The 14,855-nt window shown below is 35.9% G+C and overlaps 1 protein-coding gene and 1 long non-coding RNA gene across 4 annotated transcripts in view; both read left to right on the top strand.

The window, feature by feature from the left end:
• The window catches only part of LOC149892638 (uncharacterized), a 321,349-nt gene that overhangs the window by 299,136 nt on the left and 7,358 nt on the right, over positions 1 to 14,855 (top strand). The window lies entirely within an intron of this gene.
• Positions 7,763 to 14,141, top strand: LOC149892639 (uncharacterized). 2 transcript variants are annotated; one of them, XM_090080321.1, is made up of 3 exons: positions 7,763 to 7,834; positions 10,809 to 13,829; positions 14,021 to 14,141. In XM_090080321.1, exons 2-3 carry the CDS (start codon positions 10,838 to 10,840, stop codon positions 14,032 to 14,034), a joined length of 3,006 nt encoding a protein of 1,001 aa, XP_089936447.1. In that variant the 5' UTR covers positions 7,763 to 7,834; positions 10,809 to 10,837; the 3' UTR covers positions 14,035 to 14,141. The 2 variants fall into 2 exon arrangements, with proteins under 2 accessions (XP_089936447.1, XP_089936446.1); XM_090080320.1 differs by lacking the exon at positions 14,021 to 14,141 and having other exon boundaries at positions 10,809 to 13,982.

Below are 14,855 nucleotides of genomic sequence, written 5' to 3'. Positions count from 1 at the left end.
ATGCACTTTTACTCTCTAACATACCTATATTTGCGCAAAGGATTTTATTTAACTCAATGTAAATATACATAGAAGAGTATTGTTACCCGTTTATTTTATGCAGCCTAACTTTAGTTTCATCTATATTTTATATTGCGTTTACCTTATATTTTGTCTTGCCTTTGTTACTTTTGTGTTTTGTTATGTCAAGCTTCATGATCCAATCTTAAAAGAGGAAAACTGCGCTAACTTCTCATTGAAAAAGTACTCAAAAAGGACCTAAATCGATATAGATAGCTCACGATTTTAAAAAGTTGCATATAGTCATCTTCTTCTTCAGCAAAGTATCGAGGCTTTTTATGGACTTTTAATCTCTTATTTACCCAAATTTGCGCAAAGGACTTTACTTAATTCAACTTAAACATGTCTAGTAGATTATTAAGTTGTTTGTTTTTTATGCAGCCTAACTTTAGTTTCATTTATATTTTATTTTACGTTTATCTGATATTTTATCTTGTCTTTTTGTGTGTTGTTTTGTCAAGCTACATAAGCTAAACTTAAAAGTGGAAAACTACGCTAACCTTTCTTTGAAAATCTATTCAAAAACTGCCTTAGACATAAGGTAGATTTAAAAGAGGAAGACTGCGCTATTTTTGCTTTAAAAAAACTTTCGAAAAATACCTTAATCCATCGAGGTAGTACACGAATTTACAAAGTTGTATCTAGTCATCCACATCTTCTATAGCAAAGTAGCGAGGCTTTTTATGCACTTTTGAGTTCTAATTTATCTCTGTTTACGCAAATGGTTTTTGTTTATTTCTGTGTAATGATATACAAAAGAGTATTTTGTTAAAGATTATGCTGCAGGAGCTGCGTAAAAAAACTCTGGTGACCTTTCCTTAAGAAAAAAGCAACTGAGAGGCATGTGCGCTTTAGAAAATTCAAATCGCGATTCTTCAAATTAAAAGACGAAAAGAACGAACTTTAAAAGCTCTTACTAGACGTTTGTGTTTATGATAGGCAATGCAGTTTTAGATTTTATGCAGCCTAACATTTGTTTCATCTATATCTTATTTTACGTTTATCTTATACTTTATCTTGCCTTTTTGAGTTTAGTATTTTGTGATGTCATGCTAAATAAGCTAAACTTTGCTAATTTTTATTTGAAAAAATATTCAAAAACTACCTGAATTATAAGCTAGATCTAAAAGAGGAAAACTGCGCTAACTTTTCTTTGAAAAAATATTTAAAAACTACCTTAAACATAAGCTAGATCTAAAAGAGGAAAACTACGCTAACTTTTCTTTGAAAAAATATTCAAAAACTACCTTAAACATAAGCTAGATCTGAAAGAGAAAAACTACGCTAACTTTTCTTTGAAAAATTATTCAAAAACTACCTTAAACATAAGCTAGATCTGAAAGAGAAAAACTACGCTAACTTTTCTTTGAAAAATTATTCAAAAACTACCTTTAAACATGATTTAGATTTAAAAGATGAAAAATACACTAACATTTCTTTGAAAAAATATTTAAAAACTACCTTAAACATAAGCTATATCTAAAAGAGAAAAACTACGCTAACTTTTCTTTGAAAAATTATTCAAAAACTACCTTTAAACATGATTTAGATTTAAAAGATGAAAACTACACTAACATTACTTTGAAAAAATATTTAAAAACTACCTTAAACATAAGCTAGATCTAAAAGAGGAAAACTACGCTAACTTTTCTTTGAAAAAATATTCAAAAACTACCTTAAACATAAGCTAGATCTGAAAGAGAAAAACTACGCTAACTTTTCTTTGAAAAATTATTCAAAAACTACCTTTAAACATGATTTAGATTTAAAAGATGAAAACTACACTAACATTTCTTTGAAAAAATATTTAAAAACTACCTTAAACATAAGCTAGATCTAAAAGAGGAAAACTACGCTAACTTTTCTTTGAAAAATATTTAAATACTACCTTAAACATAAGCTAGATCTAAAAGAGGAAAACTACGCTAACTTTTCTTTGAAAAAATATTCAAAAACTACCTTAAACAAGCTAGATCTGAAAGAGAAAAACTACGCTAACTTTTCTTTGAAAAATTATTCAAAAACTACCTTTAAACATGATTTAGATTTAAAAGATGAAAACTACACTAACATTTCTTTGAAAAAATATTTAAAAACTACCTTAAACATAAGCTAGATCTAAAAGAGGAAAACTACGCTAACTTTTCTTTGAAAAAATATTCAAAAACTACCTTAAACATAAGCTAGATCTGAAAGGGGAAAACTACGCTAACTTTTCTTTGAAAAAATATTCAAAAACTACCTTTAAACATGATTTAAATTTAAAAAAGGAAAACTACGCTAACATTTCTTTGAAAAAATATTTAAAAACTACCTTAAACATAAGCTAGATCTAAAAGAGGAAAACTACGCTAACTTTTCTTTGAAAAAATATTCAAAAACTACCTTAAACATAAGCTAGATCTGAAAGGGGAAAACTACGCTAACTTTTCTTTGAAAAAATATTCAAAAACTACCTTTAAACATGATTTAAATTTAAAAAAGGAAAACTACGCTAACATTTCTTTGAAAAAATATTTAAAAACTACCTTAAACATAAGCTAGATCTAAAAGAGGAAAACTACGCTAACTTTTCTTTGAAAAAATATTCAAAAACTACCTTAAACATAAGCTAGATCTGAAAGGGGAAAACTACGCTAACTTTTCTTTGAAAAAATATTCAAAAACTACCTTTAAACATGATTTAAATTTAAAAAAGGAAAACTACGCTAACATTTCTTTGAAAAAATATTCAAAAAGTACCTTAATCGAAAGAGATAGCACACGAATTTAAAAAGTTGCATCTAGTCATCCGTTTCTTCTTCATCATCAAAGTAGCACACGAATTTAAAAAGTTGCATCTAGTCATCCGTTTCTTCTTCATCAAAGTAGCGAGGCGTTTATGCACTTTTTATTCTCTAATTTATCTCTACTTACGCAAATGGCTTTTGTTTATTTCAATTTAAAAATTTTCAAAAGAGTATTTTGTTAAAGATTATGCTGCAGGAGCTGTGTAAAAAAACTCTGGTGACCTTTCCTTAAGAAAAAGCAACTAAAATAGATGTGCGCCGAAGAAAATCCAAATTGCGATTCACTAAATTAAAAGACAAAAACAACAAACTTTAAAAGTGAAACCATTTTTACAAGCGTATTTTGTAAAGATGAAATGTTCTTATTACATTCTAACGTTACGAAAAGGATTTTCTTCTGTTCAAATATTTATTACAATTTAAAGTGTTAAATAATGTTACAGAAACGACCTAAGACGCCTGTTATATTAATTTAAACGAACAAAATAGATAAAAAAAAAAAGAAAAACTATCATTTAAAAAAAAAAGAAAAAAAGAAAAGAAATAGAAATTGAGGAAAAACAAAAATAAGAACTTCTAACAAAGAGCTTTTCTTTTTATTTTTCAGATTTTAGATGCTTAATTCCTTGGAATGAAAAGTTGAACTGATGACCCACTACTAAGGTTGTTCCTAGCCTTCCGTTCTCAAACTAGGCAATTCTGAGAGGCTGTTTGATTAAGTACCGTTGATAGTAGTATCGCACGTAAGAGACTTCTAAAACTCTGATTATTAATTCCTTGAATGAAGAGATGACTTCATACTCACTAACGAGGTTGTTCTTAGCCATCCGTTCTCAAACTATGCAAAACAGTGAAGTTGTTTGATTAAGTATCACAGTTTGCTGATTTGCACGTGCACCATTGCCGAAACTGTGATGCTTGGTTCCTTGATTGGATTGAAGAAGCTCATCACCATGCTTTTTACAAGCTGTCCGTTGTTATGTTTTGCAATTCAGTGGTTCTGTTTTGCAATTCATTTTCTGTTTGTTTAAGTACCATCGATGGTGGTGTCGTGCATGCAAACTTTCCGAAACTCTGATGCTTGTTTTTCTTGAATGGAGAGATGAGCTTATACTTTAGGTGACTTTTAAAACTGCAGTAATTAGTGCCTCGAATGGAAAAACGAACTCATTCATTACAGACCAAGGTTGTTCCTGGCCATCCGTTAACATATTAGGCAAAGGAGAAAGTTAGCTTTATTTGTCGTGCAGATTGTCCGCTTTGACGTAAAATGCGACAAATTTGCTGAACGCTCTGTTTGCGCCGCCCAAGAGTCATTCTGTTTCTGCGTTGCTAGCGTCTGTCGGCTAAATACAACTGTAGACTCCGCGCAAGCTTTTTCACCGCAAAAGTTGTACAGAGCCACACCGAAGGCTAAAATCGACTTTAAGGTCGAAGGTTAAAATCGACCCTAGAGCTTTGAAAACGACGTCACGAAATTTTCAAGTACATCATCGAAGAAAATTACGGCGGCCAGATGCGACTCTTAGTACTAACTCTTCTAATCTTAGTACGTTAAGCATTCCAGTCGAGAGATCAGACGTTTTTTCGTCACCTAAGAGACCGGCCGATCCGTTTGCGACGCTGCGGAAAGAAAGAAGATGGCAAACCACAGGGTTGTTACCGTAACAAACCTCCGTGAGTACCTCCATCTCGAATGGCTTTTGGGGAAACGTTCGTTTTAAACTCAAAGGGATGGTTGTTAAAGCTCACAAAAGCCTGGTTAACGATTTTCTAACGGCAGAGACCGTGTTTACAATGGATGCAGGCCGTTTGCCCGAGCCCAAAGCGCAAGACCTTTCGGAGAACTCCTCTAGGTCGATGCAACGAAACTACTAGACGCGTGCACCTAGCGGCACGTTACAACCGAAGGACGCCCCTCGTGGACACTATACGAACGCAATTTTTCATTGTCCCCAGGCTTCCAAACCGTAAAACCATCCCCCTCCAATCCTAACCCCGTAATTTTCTTACTCTTTCCCCCCCCCCCCCCCCACCCCTCTTAATAAAAAAAAAAAAGTTTCCTTCTCTCTTTTTTTCTAGCTTTTAGCCGGCCCTCCGCTAGAAGGGAATAGGGAGTAACGAAGGTTTGACATCAAAGTAGCGTTTCGTATAAGATTTGTTTGGAAAAATTTGACAATTTTTATGAAAGCCAAGCACTAGTTCAAACTGGAGATAATAAAACGAAGTCGAATGATCTCACTTCTCAAACCACTGAGCTGCCATTGGTCGGCAGTTTCATGTTTGGAGACTATTGAGCTGCCATTGGTCGGCTGTTTAATCGTTGCGATTGGTCGGCAGTTTTATCGTTGGAGACCATTGAGAGATATAAAAGGCACTTTTTTTTTTTTTTTGAGCACAACATTAAACGCTTAATCGTTAGATCTTGTTACAAAGGCACCCTTAGAATGCCGAATTGAAAAAAAAAAACAAAAACCAAAACAAACAGAAAAAAAAAAAAAAATGAAACCGAAACGGGCATTCTTTTGAGCATAACGTTAAAAGCTAAATCGTTAGAGGTTTTATTAAAAAGGCTCCTTTAGGATGCAAAAGACAAAAACGGAAAGTTTTGCTTTCCTGGCCACAAGCGATAAAATTGTTAGTAAAACGCACTCTAGCATTCTCACGTTTCAGACGTGACCCAATGTTCGAGTACTCGAACAGGTCCGCTCTACCGTGAATAAAGGTGGAACTAACACACACTACGAACTAGTCACTGTGTTGGTTTCCTGAAATTTCTACAGTCCATGAAACGTATCTTGTACAGAGTTCATAATTTTGGATCATGGGTGGGCTGCTCAAATGAGCACTCTGCCCAATTGAAACAAAGGAAAAAAAAGAAAAAAAAGAAAAAAGAAACCGAAACGGGCATTCTTTTGAGCATAACGTTAAAAGCTAAATCGTTAGATGTTTTATTAAAAAGGCACCTTTAGAATGCGATGTCCTAAAATATTTTCCTCGATATTTTAAAAAGTAAACAAATACAAAACTAAGCCTCACAACTGGCGACAACTTTCAATAAGCAAACAAAGCAACAACCTTCCTTTCGAATTCTTTATATTTTAAACGAAGACGAACAAACAAAAACACAAACAAAAACAAAAACACAAACAAAAACAAAAACACAAACAAAAACAAAAACACAAACAAAAACAAAAACACAAACAAAAACAAAAACACAAACAAAAACAAAAACACAAACAAAAACAAAAACAAAAACAAAAACGTGAGTCGACTGATTTCGCTCAACTGCCTTAGACGAGAAGTCATAAACGTTTGCTTGTGCCAGCAAATTGCAAATTAAGTTGTAAATGAACTGCACCGCAAAAGCTTAACCACAGTTTATTAAGCATATTAAGCCTTTGCTGACATGTTAGGACATTTTAAGCCTTTGCTATTATCATGAGGCTTTTGCTCCACGAGCCAAAAAAGTACGCTAGAGTTTGACAAACTGCATCGCGGTCGAAAAGTGTAATTACGCCAACACTTTTATCCGTTTTAAGCATTTCGTTTTCGCACGAACAACAATTAAAGCAGCTCGTTGAGCTTAACGACGTTCGTGTATTTTTTTTCGAAGCCAAAACTTCGGCTATAAGTAGAATGAAGAGGCACTTCGAAAAACAACAAAGCTGTTCGCAGTCGATAGCAACGAGCGACAACATCTCTGCGAGTCTGGCATCAAGGTAAACATTTTTTTTTACATTTTCATTTGTTAGTGCCACTTTTGTGTACATTATGTATTCAAAAATTTCTTGCTGACGCTAGATTTTTCGTTTTCAATGAACAACAGTTGCAACCTCTAGTCGTTTGCTAAAACAGCTTGCTAGGACAACCAAATCAATCATATGTTGTGAAAATTTCTTTTTGTTCAACTGACTAAGGAAGATCGAGCGAACGCTTTTTTTTTTATAACTTGTTTGTATCATATTGCTATTAAGAAAACAGCGTTGTGTATACTAAACGTGACATAATTGGCAATTATCCGTAACTAAAAATAAGATAGAAATTACAAACTTGATACCATATTTTAATTACTGTAACAAAACTAGACGTCATCGCGTGAGAAAATAAATGTTTATGACACATAACCTATTTTTTTGTTTTTTTTTTTCTTCCTTTTTTCCTTTTAATCTCTTTTCTTTCGTCCAAAAAGCGTTTTGATTTTTGCCTCGCCACAAGCGATGAAATCGATAAAAAAACCTGCTCGGACATTCTCAATTCTCAACAACAAAAGCAATCAAAGTTCTAGCTCTCGAGCACGTGCGCCAACAGGTTGATGAAACCGTTCAAATATGCTCGATCGCTAGAATTTAAAAAAAGAAACAAGCCAGAAACAAACCAAAATAAAAAAAAGCCAAAAACAAAAATGGACATCTTTAGAACGCTTAAATTTTATAAAATATTTTCCTCTGCGTTTTTAACCAGCTAAACTGTCGTAAAGTTTTTTCGGTGCAGTTCATTTAAAAAACTTAGTTTTCAACTTTTAAACGTTTTAGACTTCTCGTTTAAGGCAGTCGAAAGAAATGAGTCGACTCACTCTCTCTCTCCCTTTTCGGTTTTGTTTTTGTTTACTTGTTTTTGTTTTTTCTTCGTTTGCCTTCGTTTGCCTTTGTTTGCTTTTGGAAAAGTTGTCGCCATGCGAGACTTAGTTTTTTTTTGGCTCAATTTGTGATTAAGTGAAGTTCTAGTCTTGAAAGTGTGCAAAGTGTGGGCCAATCTGGTGGCTGGAGTGATGACACGTGAATGCTGGAAATTCCAGACTTTGAGCGGATTCAGCGTACATAGAAAGAAAAAGTAACATTCACGTGGGTCTCTCCTAAGCTTGCCATTGGTCGGTCTGCTGGCCTTAAGTACCCCCCCCCCCCCTCAACGTCACGTTTGCTCAACTTTCTCGGTCTTTGGCGCCCAAAGAAAGCTCGAGGAAGGATAAAAATGGCGAGGTTTCGGTACAGCGTTTTCTGTTTTTCCTATTTGTTTTTGTTTGTTTGTTTGTTTGTTTCGTTTGTTTGTTTATTTATTTAATCGTTTTTTTGTTTGTTTCGTTCGTTTGTTTGTTTGTTTCGTTTGCTTCGTTTGTTTCGTGATGTTTTGTTTTCCCTTCTTGATGGCACAAAACAGAAGCAAACAAGACTTTCGGTTATGTTCGGTTATATTCGGTTCAATAAAAGTTTGTTGGTTTCTGCACAACAACAACAACAAAAGTCCCTCTGTCCCTCAAAAGCAGTTTCTCCTCTGTCCAAAAGAAGAGCTTCTTTGTAATCGATCTTGTCTGAATGCAGCTCTCCTTTTGCCTATAGGTTTTTATTCCAACCCTTTTGTTGTTGTTAGTGCCATGTTGTTGTTATTGTTATACTCTGTAAAAGCAGTTGTTGCTGTTGTACTTGTTTGTTGTTTCTAAAGACACTGTTGTTGCTGCTGTTTGCGCTGTTAGTAATCACCCACTTGGCTTGTATTTTTGTTTTTTGTTTTTTGTTTTATTTATAAACACTCTCTGAGTAAGTTTTTATGCTTGCAATGAGTGTTTGTTAATGTTCACCCACTTTGCTTGTTTATAATCTATTTTATTTTATCAACACTCTCTGAGTCAGTGATGGTGTTGCTGTTGTTTTTGTTAGAGCTGCAATGAGTGTTTGTTAATGTTCACACACTTTGCTTGTTTTGTTTTTATTTCTTTATTTTATCAACACCCTTTGAGCCAGTGATGCTGTTGCTGTTGTTTTTGTTATAGCTGCAATGAGTGTTGTTAATGTTCACCCACTTTGCTTGTTTTGTTTTTTTTAATTTATTTATTTTACCAACACCCTTTGAGCCAGTGATGCTGTTGCTGTTGTTTTTGTTATAGCTGCAATGAGTGTTGTTAATGTTCACCCACTTTGCTTGTTTTGTTTTTATTAATTTTTTTATTTTACCAACACCCTTTGAGCCAGTGATGCTGTTGCTGTTGTTTTTGTTATAGCTGCAATGAGTGTTTGTTAATGTTCACCCACTTTGCTTGTTTTGTTTGTGTTTTTGTTTTTGTTTATCAATACCCTTTGAGTCAGTGATGCTGTTTCTGTTGTCGTTGTTATAGTTGCAATGAGTCTTATTAATGTTCACCCACTTTGCTTGTTTTGTTTGTGTTTTTGTTTGTTTTTTTTTCATCAACACCCTCCTAGTCAGTGATAGTGTTGCTGTTGTTTTTGTTATAGTTGCAATGAGTCTTAATAATATTCACCCACTTTGCTTGTTTTGTTTGTGTTTTTGTTAGCTTTTTTTTCATCAACACCCTCTGAGTCAGTGATAGTGTTGCTGTTGTCGTTGTTATAGTTGCAATGAGTCTTATTAATGTTCACCCACTTTGCTTGTTTTGTTTGTGTTTTTGTTTGTTTTTTTTTCATCAACACCCTCCTAGTCAGTGATAGTGTTGCTGTTGTTTTTGTTATAGTTGCAATGAGTCTTAATAATATTCACCCACTTTGCTTGTTTTGTTTGTGTTTTTGTTAGCTTTTTTTTCATCAACACCCTCTGAGTCAGTGATAGTGTTGCTGTTGTCGTTGTTATAGTTGCAATGAGTCTTATTAATGTTCACCCACTTTGCTTGCTTTGTTTGTGTTTTTGTTAGCTTTTTTTTCATCAACACCCTCTGAGTCAGTGATAGTGTTGCTGTTGTCGTTGTTATAGTTGCAATGAGTCTTATTAATGTTCACCCACTTTGCTTGCTTTGTTTGTGTTTTTGTTTTTGTTTATTAACACCCATTGAGTCAGTGATGCTGTTGCTGTTGTTGTTATTATAGTTGCAATGAGTGTTTGTTAATGCTCACCGACTTGGCTTGCTTTGTTTGTTTTTTGTTTTTTGTTTTATCAAAACCTTGTGAGTCAGTGATGCTGCTTTTGTTATTTTACTTGTAATTAGAGTTGTTACTGTTCAGCCGCTTTGGTTGTTTTTTAATCTATCTTATTTTATCACCACTCTCTGATTCGGTGATGATGTTGCTGATGCTGTTGTTGTTGTTTTACTTGCAATGATAGTTGTTACTGTTCAGCAACTTTGCTTTTATTCGTTTTTGTTTGTGTGTTTGTTAGTTGTTTTTTTTTTATCAATATCCTCTGAGTCAGTGATGCTGTTGCTGATGCTGCTGTTGCTGTAGTTGGTTTTTATGCTTGCAATGAGAGTTGTTACTGTTCACCCACTTTGCTTGTTTATAATCTATTTTATTTTGTTAACACTCTCTGAGTCAGTGATGTTGTTGTTGTTATTATGCTTGCAATGAGAGTTGTTACTGTTCACCCAGTTTGCTTGTTTTGTTTTTTTATTTGTTTTGTTTTTTTTTCTTTTTTGTTTTTGTTTTGTTTGTTTTTTTTATCAATACCCTCTGATTAAGTGATGCTGTTGCTGTTGTTATACATGCAATGGTTGTTGTTACTGTTCAGCCACTTTGCTTGTTTTTTTTAATCTGTTTTGTTTTTTCAACACTCTCTGAGTCAGTGATGCTGATGCTGTTGTTGTTATTATGCTTGCAATGAGAGTTGTTACTGTTGTAGTTATGTCTGTCATTTGTCCTTGTTAGCAAGTTCTATTTGCCCTCTCTTGCCTTTTTTCAACACAGTTTCTTTCTTTGAGTCATATGGTTGCGAGATCCTCTCAAACTCCATCTCTTTATTTATTTGTTTCTTTTTTTTTTCTCATTCTCCTTCTCATAATAGCAATCACTGTTGCCACCATGCATGTAATGCTAGTTGCTCTCGTTCTTCTTCTTTTGCTAGTGCAAGCTTTGTTTCTTCTTGTTGCTCTCTTTACTTTCTTCTTGCTCTTTTGCAGAGGACTCGAAAAAACACAGCTCTTCGCTGTAGTTGTGTTTCTCATCAATCCACGCAACATTCCAGGATTGGATACAGGCAGAAGAAAAAAAACTCTCACTAACTGTTTTCTTTTTTTTTTAGCTTAAACCGTTGCAAACAAACACCTGAACATGTCTTCTTCACAAGAAAACAACTCTGTTGTTGCTTCTTCTCCAAACTCTAAAGCAAAAAAAAAGAAAAGAAAGCAGTCACAAGAACAGAGAGACTTAAAGCTCAAAAACAAAGTCAGGGCCGCATTAGTTGCAGCGTGTGGCTCCGTAAACAGGGTTGTACCTTTCTATGGTACCAAGAAGAGGTACGCTGTTAGCTGTCCGATGCCTTTGTGCAAACATTCGTCCACAAGCATTAAAAGACACTTGACTAAAAAAGATCATTCTTGGACTTTGGATGAAGCTTCCATCTTTTACTCTGCAATGGTCAGGAAGTTTCAGCATGCTCGTCTCGAACGCAAGTCCGGCTGTCCAAAACCTTACCCCTGTTTGCAATGTTGGAAGTATTACGACCGACTGGACATACACTTGAAAGAGACTCATTTCTACGATTCCAAGATGATCAAACAAAAGATTGCAGAGGCAAAGCGATACGACAACGAGAAGCTCTATGTCCCTCAATTTATTCGACCTGCCTTCTTTGGTATTAAGCCAGTAGCTGAACAAGCGTCTGCATCAGGCTCTGCATCCTCTGCTCCTGGGCCTTCCTCCTCTTTTTCTTCTCCGGTTCTTTCCTCTGATCCTCTTTTAAGCTTGCCCTCACCAGTTGCTGGTTCGTCCGAGGCTCCTTCTGCAAACCAATGCACCTCTGTAGAAAACAAAGAGCTGAACACCGAATCCGTCCTTGACTCTGATTTCGATTCCTTAGAGCACTTGGTTTCCAGCTCCTATGTCTTGACCGAAGAAAAGAGACTCTTGTTTCAGCTGGACAAAGATGCTTTTCACTTTTATTACCAGTCAGCAGATGAGCTCTTCAGAGACTTTGAAAAGTGGCTTGTGGTAGCCAACAACAACACTTGGTCACAAGCAAAAATCTACAAAAATGCAGTTGTGGAAATATTGACTTGTTGTGACAGCACGTTGACGCTGCACCCAAACGCCCTCACCAATTCCAATGTTTTGGAGGATAGATACTTCTCCTTGCACTTTAAGAAAATTCAGCTCAATTCCAAGCTGAGTGAACTTGACCAAACAAAAGCCATGTCTTGTCACACGTTGTACAACCGCCTCGTCTCCCTTTGTCTCCTGTTTCGTTTCAGTGAAGCCAGAAACGTCTATTTCGGACTTTCTCATGAGGCCATCCGACGTTTGCGCTGCAAGGTGGATGAGTTGCGAAAAGTGCTGAGGCCCTTTCGTTCTTTGAGGAGGAGCCTTGTGAAAAGAAGAAAAAGCATCAACATCATCAATGTCAGTTTGCTGACCGAATATGGCAAGTCTGCATACGTAAGAGACTTAGTGGAATCGATTAGAAAGGCGTCTCTTCCGCTGACTAGAGACAATGCTGTGTCTCTACGAAACCATCTTCTGCTCTCTGTCACTGTAATTAACAGTTTAAGAAAATCTAACATTGCTCTTTTAAACATTAGAGACTACATGGCTGCTGAGAAGAGTGAGTGTGGATATTGCATTGTGCAAGAGCGCTACAAAACAGCATACAAGTACGGAGCCAAAAACATTCTAGTGCCGAACGACTTGAAAGTGTTGATCGATATTTATTTGCTGAGATACAGAGACCTTCTTGTCAACGACTCTCACTACATGGCTGCAGACACCAAGACTGTTTTGGAGTTGAGCGACTGCTACAGGCCCCTTTTTCCTTCGGTGAGAGCCAACAAAGACGAAGGTGTGACACTAGGTGCAACTAGAGTGCCTGTTTACCAGATGGGTTCCTCTGCTATCACCTCTAGCCTGACGTCCTGCTTCAGAAAAAGCCAAGTAAACATTCCCATGAAGCGTCTTACTCCCACTTGCATTCGCGGTTCGATAGCCACTTACTTTGCCAACAACAGCAAAGAAGATCGCGAGCGGTTTGCTACACTCTACATGAAGCACAGCAGACACACAATGGATAGCTTTTATGTGTCCCAGTGGAACGCTGCAGAGGAGTTGCGCTTTGCCCTGGGCATCGGACAGTCCTTCGGAGTCATAGAGTCTTTGACTGTTGAAAAGTCTGAGAGACCACCAAAGGAGGAGAAGGATGTGATGGACTGGCTCCGAACTAATGCAGAGGAGTACGGTTTTCATGATGTTGAGGACATTTTTGAGGAAGATTCAGACTCCGGTTCTGACTCTGAAGAATGTGCTGCTACTTTCGGTTGTACCACAGTGGTTCCATTTTCTCCAGCTGTAGAAAACAATGCTCCTTTAGAGGACAGCAACGAACATGTTGTAGATTTCTTGTGTGAACCTAGCTCAACTCCTGTTTCGTCTGTTCCTTCTGAACAAACAATCGCTGGTCCAGTTCTTGAACTATCCTCTGCTCTTGCACAACTAGTTCCTAATGAACAAGCTGTTTGTATGGATGTAGATCAGACTCTAGCTGTTCCTGTTGGCACAGCTTGTTCTCCTCTTGCATTAACATTATTTCCTGATGAACCGGATTTTATTGAACACCATGCACAACTTTCTCCAGTTTACTTTAGTGAGCAAGTGGTTGCCAAACCTGTTTCTGCTGCTCCTGCTGAACAAGTTGCTTTCAGTCCTTCAAAAGAGGTTTTTTCTGTTCTGCTGGAAACAGTGTCTAATGTTGCTTCACAGCAAGATAATCTTATGGCTGTCACACGTGTTTTCCATGCTCCTCCTGAAGCTGCTCTTCTTGAACCTGCTCTTCTTGAACCTGCTCTTCTTGAACCTGCTCATAAGCAAGTGGTTGCCAAACCTGTTCATGTTGCTCCTTCTCTGCAAGTTGTTTTTAATCCTTCAAAAGAGGTCTTTTCTGTTCCTCTGGCTCCTAATCTTGTTGCTCGTCAGCAAACGATGGCCAAACCCAGTTTGTTTCTTTCAGCTGTTCCAGTCCAACAGGCTGGTACTGTTCTTGAAAAACAGCCCTCACCTGGTGCTGTTCAATCTGTTGGTAGTCTATTTAGCCAAAGTCTTGCTTGTACATCCAGAGGTAAATTCTTTTTGATTTTTGATTTTTATGCAAATCTCAACACGCTTTCAAAAAATAAAAATGCCCAAATTAACTCCTTGCCCTATTGTTATTGTTAAAGCTGTAAAAAAAAAAAAAAAAAAGAAAAACAATAAAAAAAACAAAAAAAAAACAAAAAAAACAACACAGAAGTGTGTATGTATTTGTTGCAGGACTAATTCTGTGATTGCTTAAATGTTTACACAAGTGAATGATACTAAAACTGATTATGTTTTAGAAGTAAAAGATCCAAGAAGAAAAAAAATCAAGTTGGAAATGCCATCTTTTACTCAAGAACACATCGGTAATGTAAAACCTAATTTATACAAACATATATAAACACAAACCTCTTCTTGCACAATTTCAGATGGTTAACTGTTAATAAAAACTTGCCATCATTGCTAAGTGCACTTTTAGAAAGTTGTGTCTACCCGATTTCTAATGATGAAGTTAGAAACTTCACCGTTAGAAATCATGCACAGCTTGTTATTATCTCTAACACTTAGAAACTGTTGATGGTTTTTTTATGAATTAGAAAAATGAACATGGTTTTATTTTATTTCAGGATCAACTCAGCCAAGAACAAAGGAAAACAAAGCAGAAGTTAGCCAATGCCAATTAGGTAATCTTTCAAAAACCAGTTGTTGCTATCAGTGCAAACAATAAGGTCAACAAAAAAAAACAAATAAAAAAACAAAATTAATCTTGTCATGCTTCAGAACCAAATGAATATTCGATTTAATCTCTTTGTGTTATGACTTGAGTTTGTAAAATTTTAGATGAAATAGTTGAAAAGCTGAATGCTTGCCCTGGCCACAACGAATGGTTCAACACCAGAAGTTTTCCACGATGTGCAGCTTTGGTGTTGGCATACATCTTGCAAGACGTGTTTACAGATGTAAGCTCAAGTTGCTCGTACAAAGATTACCTTGGCATCTTGGCAAATCATAGCAGTGACAAGCTCATTCATGTCTTGCAAAAGTACTCCTACCGAAGCCATATTAAAGA

Source organism: Hydra viridissima, unplaced genomic scaffold (assembly GCF_058129835.1).
Source record: "Hydra viridissima isolate aposymbiotic clone 2 unplaced genomic scaffold, HvirCarnegie_v1 scaffold_2, whole genome shotgun sequence".
Lineage (NCBI taxonomy): Eukaryota > Metazoa > Cnidaria > Hydrozoa > Anthoathecata > Hydridae > Hydra > Hydra viridissima.
The sequence above is the reverse complement of the archived record's forward strand: the minus strand, read 5'-3'. Positions and strand labels throughout refer to the sequence as shown.